We start from the raw sequence: 12,805 nt of genomic DNA on the forward strand, positions 1-12,805 counted from the left end.
ACCAAATGGAAGCCGCTGCGAAATTTTAATTCTCTTTTGTCTTCTGGCACTTTCTTGTTATTATCAACATAAGTGCCTGCTCCACCTCTTTTCTCTGTCCACAGCTTCTAGCGACAGCGTAGTGTATTAAGTCCCGCAGTTAAAAGGTTTAAAAAGTATAATTTGCACACATCTCCTAGTTACAAATTTGGATATATATGATAAACATGCATAAAAATTCTTTGTTAATTTTTGTACAACTTGAAAGTTTATAAATTAACTTAAATAATTTACTTAGTAATATCAAGTACTGGTATTTTTCAAGGAAAACTTGTTCGCATCATAAAATCTATATCATTAACCACAATATTAACAACCCATCAAACACTTCATTGACCCCAAAGCACTGATAAAAAGGTGAAAAACAATTCACGTTTATTCTTTGTACAGTACTGCTTCTATCCGAAGGCTTTCCATTTTCACTCAATGTTGGTATTTTTATACAACCCCAGGCTTCAGGTAGCCCCCCCCCCCCCGACACTCTCTATTGTGCCCCATTCAGCTCTTAATATATTTTTTCCATACCATATTCTCCTTCTTATATTCACTGGATTACCATTATTAGGTCAAAGAAGTGTTTACATTTACAACCAAGGCAAGCGATGGACGAAGACAACCACACATTTATGTCTACATGACATTCAAGCTCTCTCAAATTTGGAGGGATAACAACAGAACTTCCAAAAACCAACCGAAAAAAATAATTTTTAAAAAAGGAAAGAAAAATCTGTATAATTTGTTCGAAAAAAAAAACAAAAAAAAACCCCTAAATAACCTTTACATTCACAAGCTTATAAAAACTTATCAGTCTAAAATAACTTATTTTCCACTCTACTTTAATTTCTGCAATTATCACTTTAAACTTAAACAGTTTAAAATGTTTTGGTATTGATGCAGTACATTTCAATTGGTAACAATTTCTTACAAAATATAAGAATATCTTCACCACTTTTCCTTTTGTTTTTTTTCATAACAAAATCCACATGTGGAGGGAATAACTTAAATTTGGCCAATTTTCGCCAAATAAACAAAAACAACAAATATAGAAAACCTAGACACAGACCATATCTGTCAGATTCCTTAATGTAATGTGGAGTTGCAGGGACATATGGTTGACTGCATGCAACATTGCATGCATCAGAATTTTTCCTATCCCTTAAAAAAGCTGACTCTGCCACAGACATTATCTTTGCCAGGTTCTTTGATCTATTAAGATGGAAATAGATGCTGTGATACACGGTTGCACTATTCCTTTGAGAAGCTGACACCTGCACAGCCCATTTCTGTGGTGCGTCTTACTGATAATCTCGCTTACAAAACCCTTCAACTATTTTGATTGGTCTGGATCGCGTAGGTATTCCCTCTAACAAAGACCGACATATGTTTATTCTCAAACTGGGTGTCAGAAAATTTTCTAACTCTTTGGGAAGTCCACACAATACATTGTTGTGTTAGTATTAGGTTTAAACATTACATTAGAGAGGCCAATAAAGTGGATTACTGTATTGGCTCATAATATTTGTCTTAGTGACAGAGTCAATAGTCTACAGTTGTGTCAGCTCAGAATATATATCTTCACTCTTTGAGACAGTCGAGGCGACCTATGGATACAGTCCATACTTGTTTCGGGAGTGCTGGTTTATTGGTTTTCCTTGACGGGTGAGAGAAAATTGATAGAGGTAGAAACTGAATTAAAACATAAACTTTAGATGTTCGTGTATGTATTTCTCTTCACCCCTTTTCTACTCTGTCCACTAGCCCCTTGCTGGTTCTTCATGGCCATCTGCATGGTTCTCAAGGCATTCTGGACATCAGCCCCTAATGATTTCTTCTGGGCAAAGGAACTCATAATCTTAAAGGCTTCCATCACGGCGGGATCTTGTTCCTCTTCTTCTTCTGGCATGGTCAGAGGGGTAGGGGACTGCATAGACTGTTGTTGTTGTTGTTGCTGCTGCTGCTGTTGTTGTTGTTGCTGTTGATGCTGTTGTTGTTGCTGATGATGCTGTTGTTGTTGCTGCTGCTGCTGTTGTTGATGTTGTTGTTGCAGGTTTAAAACAGTGGGATGTGGAGGTGTAAGTTGCTGTTGTTGTTGAGGTAGGTGGTGTTGAGTTCGGTGATGGTGGTGATGAAGATGATGATTAAGGAGAGTTGGTGCTAGAGGTGCTTGTGGAATAGTGTTGGTGTGTGCATTGGGTGGTTGTTGATGGAGTAGGTTGGAATGAGAAGGGGGATGAATTGATGCTGAAGATGAAGCATTCGCAGCAGCGGCAGCAATTGCAGCTATAGGGTTTGCAGATGATGAAGCAGGGACGGTGGAAATTATGATTCCTTGCTGCTGGTGCATTTCGTTTTCTTCAGGTTGCAAGAAATCTCTGGTGGATATCGGTTCTGCACCTACCCCCATACTAACAGGGTAACCATTGGTAAGGGCAAATGTTTCTAGTGTATGATGGAACATCTGTCGGGCAGTGTTGGTCAAGGGGTCATAACTGTAGGGTACCTGATTTTCTTCGGCTGGAATGGTGTGACTAACACTGTGGGTGACTGTGGCAATTAAATCCTTCGGACGTGCGCATGACGTAGACGCTTGCTGAGCAAATTCCCAAGGATTTTGGGGATAACCGCGTGTGAAAAACATTCGAGGTGCTGGGAGAGCTTGTGCCACATCCGCCATGTTAACATTTGTCATGTCACTACTGCTGTGCTGGCCATAATCAGATGAGATGGGAGATTCAAACGTTTGCGGTTCGCGTTTTTCAAACGTCGTTGGAATATTTGCCACTGGTTTTCTAGGTTTTCTTTTGGCCGCTCCACTTTCTTTCCTACTGACCTTTTCTCTATGATACCCTTCCTGTTGCTTGAATAGAATATTGTAACGGTTTTTCCACCTTCCTAGCCAACCAGTGGACACTTTGAATTCCCTCCCCTCTGCTAAAGCCATTTCGCTGGCTTTCGCTTTCAGTCTTGTGCCGGTTACATGAATGCCTTCAGCCAGTTTCTCTGTGTACCAATTATAAAGCTCTTTGGCTATTTCTGGTTCTTTACATTCCCTGATTCGTTTCTTGTGTCTTTGGTCTGGATCTGATTGAATGATAGAATCCCTGTTTTGTTTCATTCGAGACATTGATGATGTGGACACCCCGTATTTTCTACCAACAGAGCTTAGGGTAGCTCCTGGCTCCTCCAACTCTTTCAGCATCTTTATTCTGAATTCGTAGTTCATTTCATTCCTGGGTTTTAACAGTGGACAGCCCCTCGAGTGTCTCATGCTCCGAATACGATTGTTTGCCAGACGGATTGACACACAGCCGCATTTCTCACACATCACAGACTTTGGGAACACTATCTTCTTTTTCTTTGGCTCTTTCTCAGTTCCATCGTCCTCTGTCTTGCGCTTTCTTTTCCTTTTCTTCTTTTTTTCACCAGTCTGCTCGTCTAAGATCATACCATCTTCACCATTTTCTATGACAGGTTTCTGGTCCTCCAGAGACTCAACTTTAGGTTCAACAATTTCTTCTTCTTCCTCCTCCTCTTCCTCATTGTCCAATGGTCCATGGATATAATTCCGATGCCGCCATCGAAACACCCAACTCTCAGAAGGTGAGAATTCTTTTCCCATTGCAGCAGCGATGTCCTTAGCCTTCTCTCGTACAGAATAGCTTGAGACATGAATTCCCAAGTCATATTGATTCCTATACCAATCACACAACGCTCTTTCCACTTCGGGTTCTTTACTCACTCGACTTCTTTTTCTGTCCATGTTGATGTAGCCTTCGTTGTAACAGGACAAGATATCAATTTTATCCTTATGAATGCGACTAATCGCTGAAGAAGAAATACCAAACTTCCTCGCCACATGAGACATCTTCACACCAGGTTTGTCTAATGCTTTTAAAACTTTTACTTTTTCACCAAGAGTCAAATCTTTTCTCCGAGAATATAATGGACAATCTTTAAGGTGAATGGTTCGTTTCTTTGAGCGTTTGTTGTAGACAGGAACGCCGCAATGTTCACAGACAACAAATTCCTCCTGGCGTTCCTCTTTGATACCATTTTCTAGCATCTGACTGTGATATAAAAGCTCCGCCTCCACAGAAGAAAGCACAGCAGCCATGTCAACCTTTTTATCAAATGGATCGAGGTCCTCTCTACACTCAATGCGACCCTTTTTACAAACAATGTTATGCCGATATTTCCAACGAAGAATCCAATTCAGTGTTGGTAAATAAGAACATCCCATGGCATTGGCAATGTCATGGCTCTTCTCTCTCAGTAAGACATTACTCAATGAAACAGGCTCGTCACTGACACCTTCAATAGATTTATACCATCTTAGCAATGCCTTGTCCAGCTCAGGAGCTTTGCAATCACGAGTCCGTTTCAAGTGCCCACACAAATCTCCACTTTCAGCTTTAAGTAGAATTGATTGTTTTACTTTGTTGAGTCGACTGACCGCTGAGGAGGATATGCCAAACTTTCTTGCCACATGGGTAATTTTACTTCCTTTTTTCTGCAGCTCATGGATTGCTTTTATTTTCTCATCGAGAGTCAACTCTTTTCGATACTTTGAACCAATTCTTGGCCTTGCTCTTCTGAAACTTTTTGGTATAAATTTCTCCTCTTTCATATCTTCATTAGGGACATAATCATTATCTCTATCATCATCGATTTCAATATGGTCCTCGTTATCAATAACATCTTCTTCATATTTATCATTTACCGAGATTTGATTGGAAGAATTCTGAAACTGCCAGAGAGATGGGTCATCTGGTGTTTCTTCTTTAACAATCACAGGTTTCTCCTCTTTGATTGGCTTAATTTTTAACTTTCTCTTCTTTACTTTTTTCTCTTTCTTATGAACCACTACTGCTGTCTCTTCGGGACAATATTTACGAACAATAGTTTTAGCGATTCCAAATTGATTTGATACACTTTCAATTGTCGCTTCGGGCACCATCAGGGCATTTCTAATATTCTCTTCCTCCTCTGGCGTTATGAGCCTCCGTCTAACATTTTTCACAGTAGCTTCAATTCGATTTGATCTCCGTGCCCGCTTGCTATTCTTCCAGGCGGAACTGACATTATACTCATCATCATATTGGTCATCGTCATCATAATCATCAAACTGATCATAATTATAACTTTCAACTTTACACTTTCTTGTATTCTTTGTGTTGCTTATGCTTTCAGTCTTACTCCTCCTGCTCCTACTCTCGGTTTTAGTTTTAGTCTTACTTTTGCCCCTTCCTTCACCCTTATTTTTGCCTCTGCTCTCACTTTTAACTTTGCTTCGGCTTTCCCTCTTATTTTTGCTCTTGACCTCACTTTTCACCTTGCTCCTTCCTTCATGCTTATTTTTGATTTTACTCTGTCTCTTACTTTTACCTTTGGGCTTTGCTGGTTCAGATTTCTCAGCTTTACTGGCCTTTTTCTTGACTCCCTCTGCTTTGCTTGCCTTCTTATTTTTCCCAGTAACTTTCTTTGCCGACGGTCCTCTCACCAAAAACCTCTCTTTCCATTTTTCTCCCTTACCTTGTTTCTTCTCTGCAACCTTTTTTATTTCCTCTTTAATCATCTCTTTTTTCTGCTTACTAAACAGACTCGGGAATTTCATTTTGGCCTTTTGAAAATGACGAAATGCTTGATTGTACAGCACTCCAAACTTCTTTTTCTTCACCTTCTTCTTTTGGGGTTTATTAATAAAAACATACTGAATACGACAAGGAGCATCTGAATTAGAGGACTTAGAAGTGGAAGGTATGTCATCACCATTTAATCTACTTTCATCTTCGTCTTCTTCCATTTCATCATCCTCATTCATTGCTTCCAGTTTATCCCCAACCCCAGGCAAGTTATCTGGTTCTGATTTAGATGTAGATGGTTCATCCACCGACATGCAAGGAACCAGTTTTGAATTTGAGTTTAGACTCATCACATCGGCAACTTTGATTTTCAAAGATGTATGGGTTGATTCATTTTCTGCGGTTCCTTGAACACAACTCGAAGAAGAAGCTTCTGAAACATCCAATGGTTTAGGTGGTAAAGTCCTCTCACTGCTGTTTTGGCTACTATCACTTACTTGAACGTCTGATTTTGTAACCGGTTGAGCTAAATCTGATGAGCTGGTTTTAGATATGCTTACGTCTATTTCTAATAACTCAGAATTTATTGGTTTTTCCACTGCCTGGATAGGATCAGAATCATTATTTTCTTGTAGAGAGGTGGATACTTTCAATTGGTGTGTCGGGTCACAATCTTTGCTCGCACTTAAAGAGTCTGATGTGATTAATTGGTGTGTTGTGTTAGAATCACTTGGTTTGCTAAAACAGACTGACGCATTTGATTGGTGAGTTGTTAAGTCAATTTCATCACTTGCAGATAGAGAGGGTGATGTAAACGATTGGTGTGCTGTTGAGTCAGTTTCTTTGTTCTCTGGTAGAGATTCTGGCATTTCTGAATGGTGTGTTGTGTCAGTTTCTTTACTTTCTAGTAAACAAGCTGACACAGTTGATTGATGTTTTGTTGGGTCAGTTTCTATGTTTTCAGGTGGAAATATTGACACATGGAGTACGTTCTGTTCACAACTATCATCCTTTTCTATTTTACTTGAAACGATTGCCTCTAATTGACCCCTACAATTGTCTGGGTTACTGTTATGTTCCTCACACTGAGAATTTTCCACTTTAGAAGAATCTTTGGAATTTGTTTTATCCTCGATTTGAATCTGGATTAAGGGACTTTCACTCTCTGTTTCATTAACTACTTCCTTTGATCCTAAATGCAAGCTATTTTCTGTATTTGAGGAAAATACATTACTCGATTGACATTCTTGCTGCACAACAATATCTTCTTTCCCCATTTTCAAACATTCGTCTTCACCAATTTTTTCATTAATACTTGAACTCCCAGTCCCTACAATAGACTGACTTTTAGTCAACTCATATCCATTAACACAATCTCCTGAATTGATTCTGACTGCGTCAATAGAAACATTGGCATCATCATTCATAAATTCAGCAGGAATTAATACGGGTTCTTGTTCTTTCTGAGAACCAGAATTGTCTTTCCAAGATCCTTCACTCTCCATTTTCAAATCCTTACAACTTTACTACAAAATTTTATAATCATTTGAGTTTCCAAGATTCTTATCGCTTTGAGAAATTTAAAAATTTCAATAAAATGACAGATTGCTGAAGAAACATTCCTGTCAGAAAATCAGCAAACTTAAAATTTTTCTCTTAAAGCAGTGCTGTGATGACGACATCAACTACATCATCGATATTCATACCTCTACCTGAATAGGAAATGATGAAAATAGAAATACAAAAATGTGTTAATTTCTTAGACAAACAATTATTTTAAATTTTGAGAGCAGGAGTTCATTTCATTAAAAAATTATGGGGATGTTTGTTCTTTTTTTTCAAGGGTTTTACAACACTTGTGACTCATCATATTTAAGTCATATCAGCGCTAGTAAAAAGGAAGAAAATAGGACAGTCAAAAAAATTCCATATGTACTAATGTACAGTGTACATGAGAAAAAAATGACAAAGACAAAAGGGGAATGGTTCAATTAGGGAACAGATGTATAATCCAAGAATGCGCAGTCAATGTACTTAGTAGTTTGAGATCATCTTAAAGTTTAAAGTTAAAAAGTCTCATCCGAGAAATATAGAAATATATAAGCACAGGATTCCACTAAGAGGAATACACTCAAATGTTTACAATTACAAACCAAAAGAATCAAAATTAAAAATATAACAATACATAAGAGATAGATGTTTACAAAATGAAAAATATATTAGGGAGTGTCTACATGCATGGTAACCGGGCACCTAGTCTCAGGATCTACGTATACGGTAGCTCCGAAACTGGTTTGCCAATACACTTCAAGCAATGAATGGACCTTGCTCTGTATGTGTGTGTGTGTGTCGTGTGTGTTATTTTTTTTTAAATAAAAAAATACAATTTAACTCATTAAAGGCGAGATTCAGTGTTACTGTGTATGTTACTGTGTACGTAGATCAAAGTGCCCGGTTAGTAACGAAAATAATGATACCAAAATATCTGCAATATTCCTCTTTATAACGAAGTTATGCATCTGAATTGAACCCCCCTAAAACTTTTAGTAAAAGCGAAACTGCGATTTCCAGTCACAACTTTCTTATGGGCGAGTTGGGTCACAATTTGACTCCCACTGCTGCTGCTCACTAAACTGCATAGAGGGTTACCATGTACGTAGACACTCCGAATATATTATCTCCCAAACCATTAATAATACACTTGATTGTTCTTCTGTCAGCCAAGGATTCTGGCCATGGCAAAGACAGAGAGCAAGTTGGAAAACGGATATATAGGGGATAGAAGACACAGCAAGTGACCTCCATGTCCATGCCCACAAAAACAAAGAGTAAGAAGAGATTTGATTACATAATTTGTGCCTCAATTGACTCACTCAAAGGGGCCTCAAATCTGTATCAGTCAGTATCATCATCATATCGGGATGATTTAAATGCAAATATGTGAATCTCTACTTTATAAATTTATGGTAAACAATTATGAATATTGAAGGTATGTTAAATGAGTAACGCTGATATAATAATATACAAGCAATACAGGGGTGAGAATGAATTGACTGGTCACAAAACAGACATGTCCGAGTCTTGAGTCTCGAGAATAATCACAGCCCACTGCGGCAGCTTTACTTTTACCTTTGTAGTGTAGCTCCAAAACTTTATAATTATAAGAATTATGCTGAGGAAATCAAGTGCATATCATTATATAAGAGACGTTCGTTAGGACTAGAACTTTTTGACTTGAGATTAGGGTGTTGTTGAGAAGTTAGGACTTGATTGAGTTGAACAACTTTTTAGTTTGTGTGTGAAGTGAAGGTAGAGCGGTGTCTGACTGACTCGAGGGAAAATATCTGTATTAATGCAGTTTACCCACTAATCGGCTTGTAAGCCAATGCATTTTATCCATTTATTTACCATTTAATTAGAGAGATGTTTAAAAATATTTCAGCAAACTTGATATTTCTGGAATAAAACACAACACATAGAAATGTTTTCCTCCATACAAGAAATTACGAAGCGTATCCAAACACCAAAGAGTAGTGCTGGGCGGGTACCCGGGTACCCTCGGGTACTCGCGGGGAATAAAGTTAAACCGGGTACTCGAGTAAAAGGGACGGGTAGCGGGTACCCGCTTCAACAAAATATGGAAACCGAACTGAGTGATAATTGGATGTAATACAATTTTGATCTTACATATTTACATTCACATGACCTTTTTTCAAAAGATTTTCCTCTTTTATTTTTCAATTACATTGATTTTTTTGTTTTATTTGTTAACACACATTTGATTCAATTTTGGAATCAACAGATTAGGACTATACTAGTTCTTATCTTTTAAAGGAATCTCAGGTCTTTTTAAAATTTATTTATTTTGGCTTCATTGTAATTAATTATCCTTGTTTCTTACTTTCGTTTCATTTGTTGTGATAAATAATAAATAATAAATGACTAAAAAAAAATTAAAGAATAAAAACATAAAAAAATTTAAAGAATAATAAAGCCCCCCCCCCCCCCCCCCCCCCTTTCACAAAAACATTTTTTTTTGGTCAAAAAGTCACTCCCGCCACGGGTACCCGCGGGTACCCGGTAATCCGACCACTACCCGGGTATTACCCGGGTAATGATTTGGGCGGGTAATCCCAGCACTGCCAAAGAGTTCCAACTGATAAGAAAAGAAGTAGAAAATTGGGGTCGGAATATAAGAGAAAACAAACCAAATTTAACAAAATTTGTCAAATTGACTTAAATAGTGCTATTTTACATCATCATCATCATCATCATCATCATCATCATCATCATCATCATCATCAATCATCATCATACCACATCCACTCCATCCATCTCCATCCATCCATCATCTCATCATCTTCTCTCATTTTCCTCTTCTCTCTTCTTCTTCTCTTCTCTCTTCTCTTCTTCTTTCTTCTCTTCTCTATCTTCTTCTTCTTTCTTCTTCTTCTTCTTTCTTCTTCTTTTCTTCTCTTCTTCTCTTCTTCTTCTTCTTCTTTCTTCTTCTTCTTCTCTTCTTCTTCTTCTCTTCTTCTTCTTCTCTTCTTCTTCTTCTTCTTCTTCTTCTTCTTCTTCTTCTTCTTCTTCTTCTCTTCTTCTTCTTCTTCTTCTTTCTTCTTCTTCTTCTTCTTCTCTTCTTCTTCTTCTTCTTCTTCTTTCTTCTTCTTCTTCTTCTTCTTCTTCTTCTTCTTCTTCTTCTTTCTTCTTCTTCTTCTTCTTCTTCTTCTTCTTCTTCTTCTCTTCTTCTTCTTCTTTCTTCTTCTTCTTCTTCTTCTTCTTCTTCTTTCTTCTTCTTCTTCTTTCTTCTTCTTCTTCTCTTCTTCTTCTTCTTCTTCTTCTTCTTCTTCTTCTTTCTTCTTCTTCTTCTTCTTCTTCTTCTTCTTCTTTCTTCTTCTTTCTCTTCTTCTTTCTTCTTCTTCTTCTTCTTCTTCTTTCTTCTTCTTTCTTCTTCTTCTTCTTCTTCTTCTTCTTCTTCTTCTTCTTCCTTCTTCTTCTTCTTTCTTCTTCTTCCTTCTTTCTTCTTCTTCTTCTTCTTCTTCTTCTTCTTCTTCTTTTCTTCTTCTTCTTCTTCTTCTCTTCTTCTCTTCTTCTTCCTTCTTCTTCCTTCTTCTTCTTTTCTTCTCTTCTTCTTCTTTCTTCTCTTCTTCTTCTTCTTCTCTTCTTCTTCTTCTTCTTCTTCTTCTTCTTCTTCTTCTTCTTCTTCTTCTTCTTCTTTCTTCTTCTTCTTCTTCTTCTTCTTCTTCTTCTTCTTCTTCTTCTTCTTCTTTCTTCTTCTTCTTCTCTTCTTCTTCTTCTCCTCCTCCTCCTCCTCCTCCATATCATAATCATCATCATCATTTTCACCACCATTTCCTTTTTCTTTTCTTTTCCCCTCCCGTTCCCTGTAAAATCATTTGGTGTGTGAGACGAGTCCAAGTTCAAGATAGCAAAAAGCCTCCGCCAATATTTTAAAATATACAATTATAATAAAAATCATCATCATCATCGTCGTCGTCGTCATCATCATCATCATCATCATCATCATCATCATCATCATCATCATCATCATCATCATCATCATCATCACGTCAGTGTCAACGTTATTGTTAATGATATTATTATTGATATTATTATTGTTAATATTGTCGTTATTTTATTATATATTATTATTATTATTATTATTATTATTATTATTATTATTATTATTATTATTATTATTATTATTATTATTATTATTATTATTATTATTATTATTATTATTATTATTATTATCATTATTATTGTTATCATTATTATTATTATTATTATTATTATTATTATTATTATTATTATTATTATTATTATTATTATTATTATTATTATTATTATTATTATATTATTGTATTATTATTATTATTATTATTATATTATTATTATTATTATTATTATTATTATTATTATATTATTATTATTATTATTATTATTATTATTATTATTATTATTATTATTATTATTATTATTATTATTATTATTATTATTATACTTTCTTTAAAAAATATAGCTTTGTGGAGAACATTGTGCTTATTTGAGTCAATAAAAAAAATTATACGGCGCACAACTCTACTGAAAGGTTTGAAAATTAGAAATGTATCTTTTACTGATAGATAAACAGATAACTTGATTTCCATTTATAATTTAAAGTCAGTTTGAAAGTTCATTGAGTCAAACAGATATCATAAAATACGTACCGACGACACTAACACTCTCAAAATCAGGGACGGCTGGTAATAATGGGCAGGGTGGGCAAATACCAGCCTGTTTTTTCAAGTTATATGCTGTATTACCAGGTCTGAAATAATCAAATTTAAATTAGATAATTTCAAAAGTTACTACTTAAACTTTATACTTCGTACTGAAATCAATTTGTGTGTATTTTTAATAGATTGCGAATCACCATGCATCCCGTAATGCATAAACCAGGATACGCTCCTGTTCTTTTTTATCACCCCCCCCCCCACTCCGCCCACATCGTCATCTCATCGTTACGTCGCCTGACGGTGAACTAACTCCGATTTTTGCTGTCTGGCCTCTCTAGTACTAGGTCGGGCTAATTCAAATGAGCCCACCTTATTAACCAGTGAAAACTAAATAGAGATTTTGGCAAACGAACTTTTTCTTATTTATTGCCTTACTTGTGCTGGTACCATTGATGTAATGACTTTGGGAATGTTCCTGTATTGCATTAAATTTATTAATTTACTAATTTTATATCAATTTAGTATTAATTTGTGTTGTTTTTATATATTTGTTTATTTATTTAAACTTTTCTTTTTTTCTCGTTTTCTTTAGTGCTTCTCAAAACCCATTTATTTAAATCGTTTTCTTATTTGTTTTTTGTTGTTGTTTTGGGTTGTTTTTTTTTAACAAATTAATTTGTTAGTTCTTTTTTTTTAATTCTTAAAGTAATTACCGCTGTATTTTTATTGCCAGACAAAATAATTTTGCAAAACAATGTAATTTTATATTGTATTCCGTCTAATAAAACAAAACACTTTTATTCAAAAGTCACGACTAAATAAATATATAAAATACAACCACCATTTTGGTTTTCTCAACAATTGAATTAGTATACGAGAAATACTCTTCTGAGAAAGGAGAGAGTTGAAGTCTAAGTTATAGAGGAAATACGGAAGGGTGGGTAGATTCAGTACTTGCCCGTCCTG

General features: G+C 35.9%; 1 protein-coding gene across 1 annotated transcript; it reads right to left on the reverse strand.

The window, feature by feature from the left end:
- Positions 1-520: 520 nt before the first annotated feature.
- On the reverse strand, positions 521-9,146 carry LOC144957256 (uncharacterized). The gene is made up of 2 exons (XM_078888343.1): positions 9,030-9,146; positions 521-7,333 (listed from the first exon to the last, which is right to left on the reverse strand). Exon 2 carries the CDS (start codon positions 7,124-7,126, stop codon positions 1,745-1,747), a length of 5,382 nt encoding a protein of 1,793 aa, XP_078744469.1. The 5' UTR covers positions 7,127-7,333; positions 9,030-9,146; the 3' UTR covers positions 521-1,744.
- Between the last annotated feature and the right edge of the window lie 3,659 nt (positions 9,147-12,805).

This window comes from Berghia stephanieae, chromosome 11, assembly GCF_034508935.2.
Source record: "Berghia stephanieae isolate SIO BIC M18660-M18661 chromosome 11, UCSD_Bste_1.3, whole genome shotgun sequence".
Taxonomy (NCBI): domain Eukaryota; kingdom Metazoa; phylum Mollusca; class Gastropoda; order Nudibranchia; family Aeolidiidae; genus Berghia; species Berghia stephanieae.

Coding starts and splice junctions, on each gene's coding strand:
- LOC144957256 (XM_078888343.1), bottom strand. CDS start 7,126: ATGGAGAGTGAAGGATCTTGGAAAGACAATTCTGGTTCTCAGAAAGAA.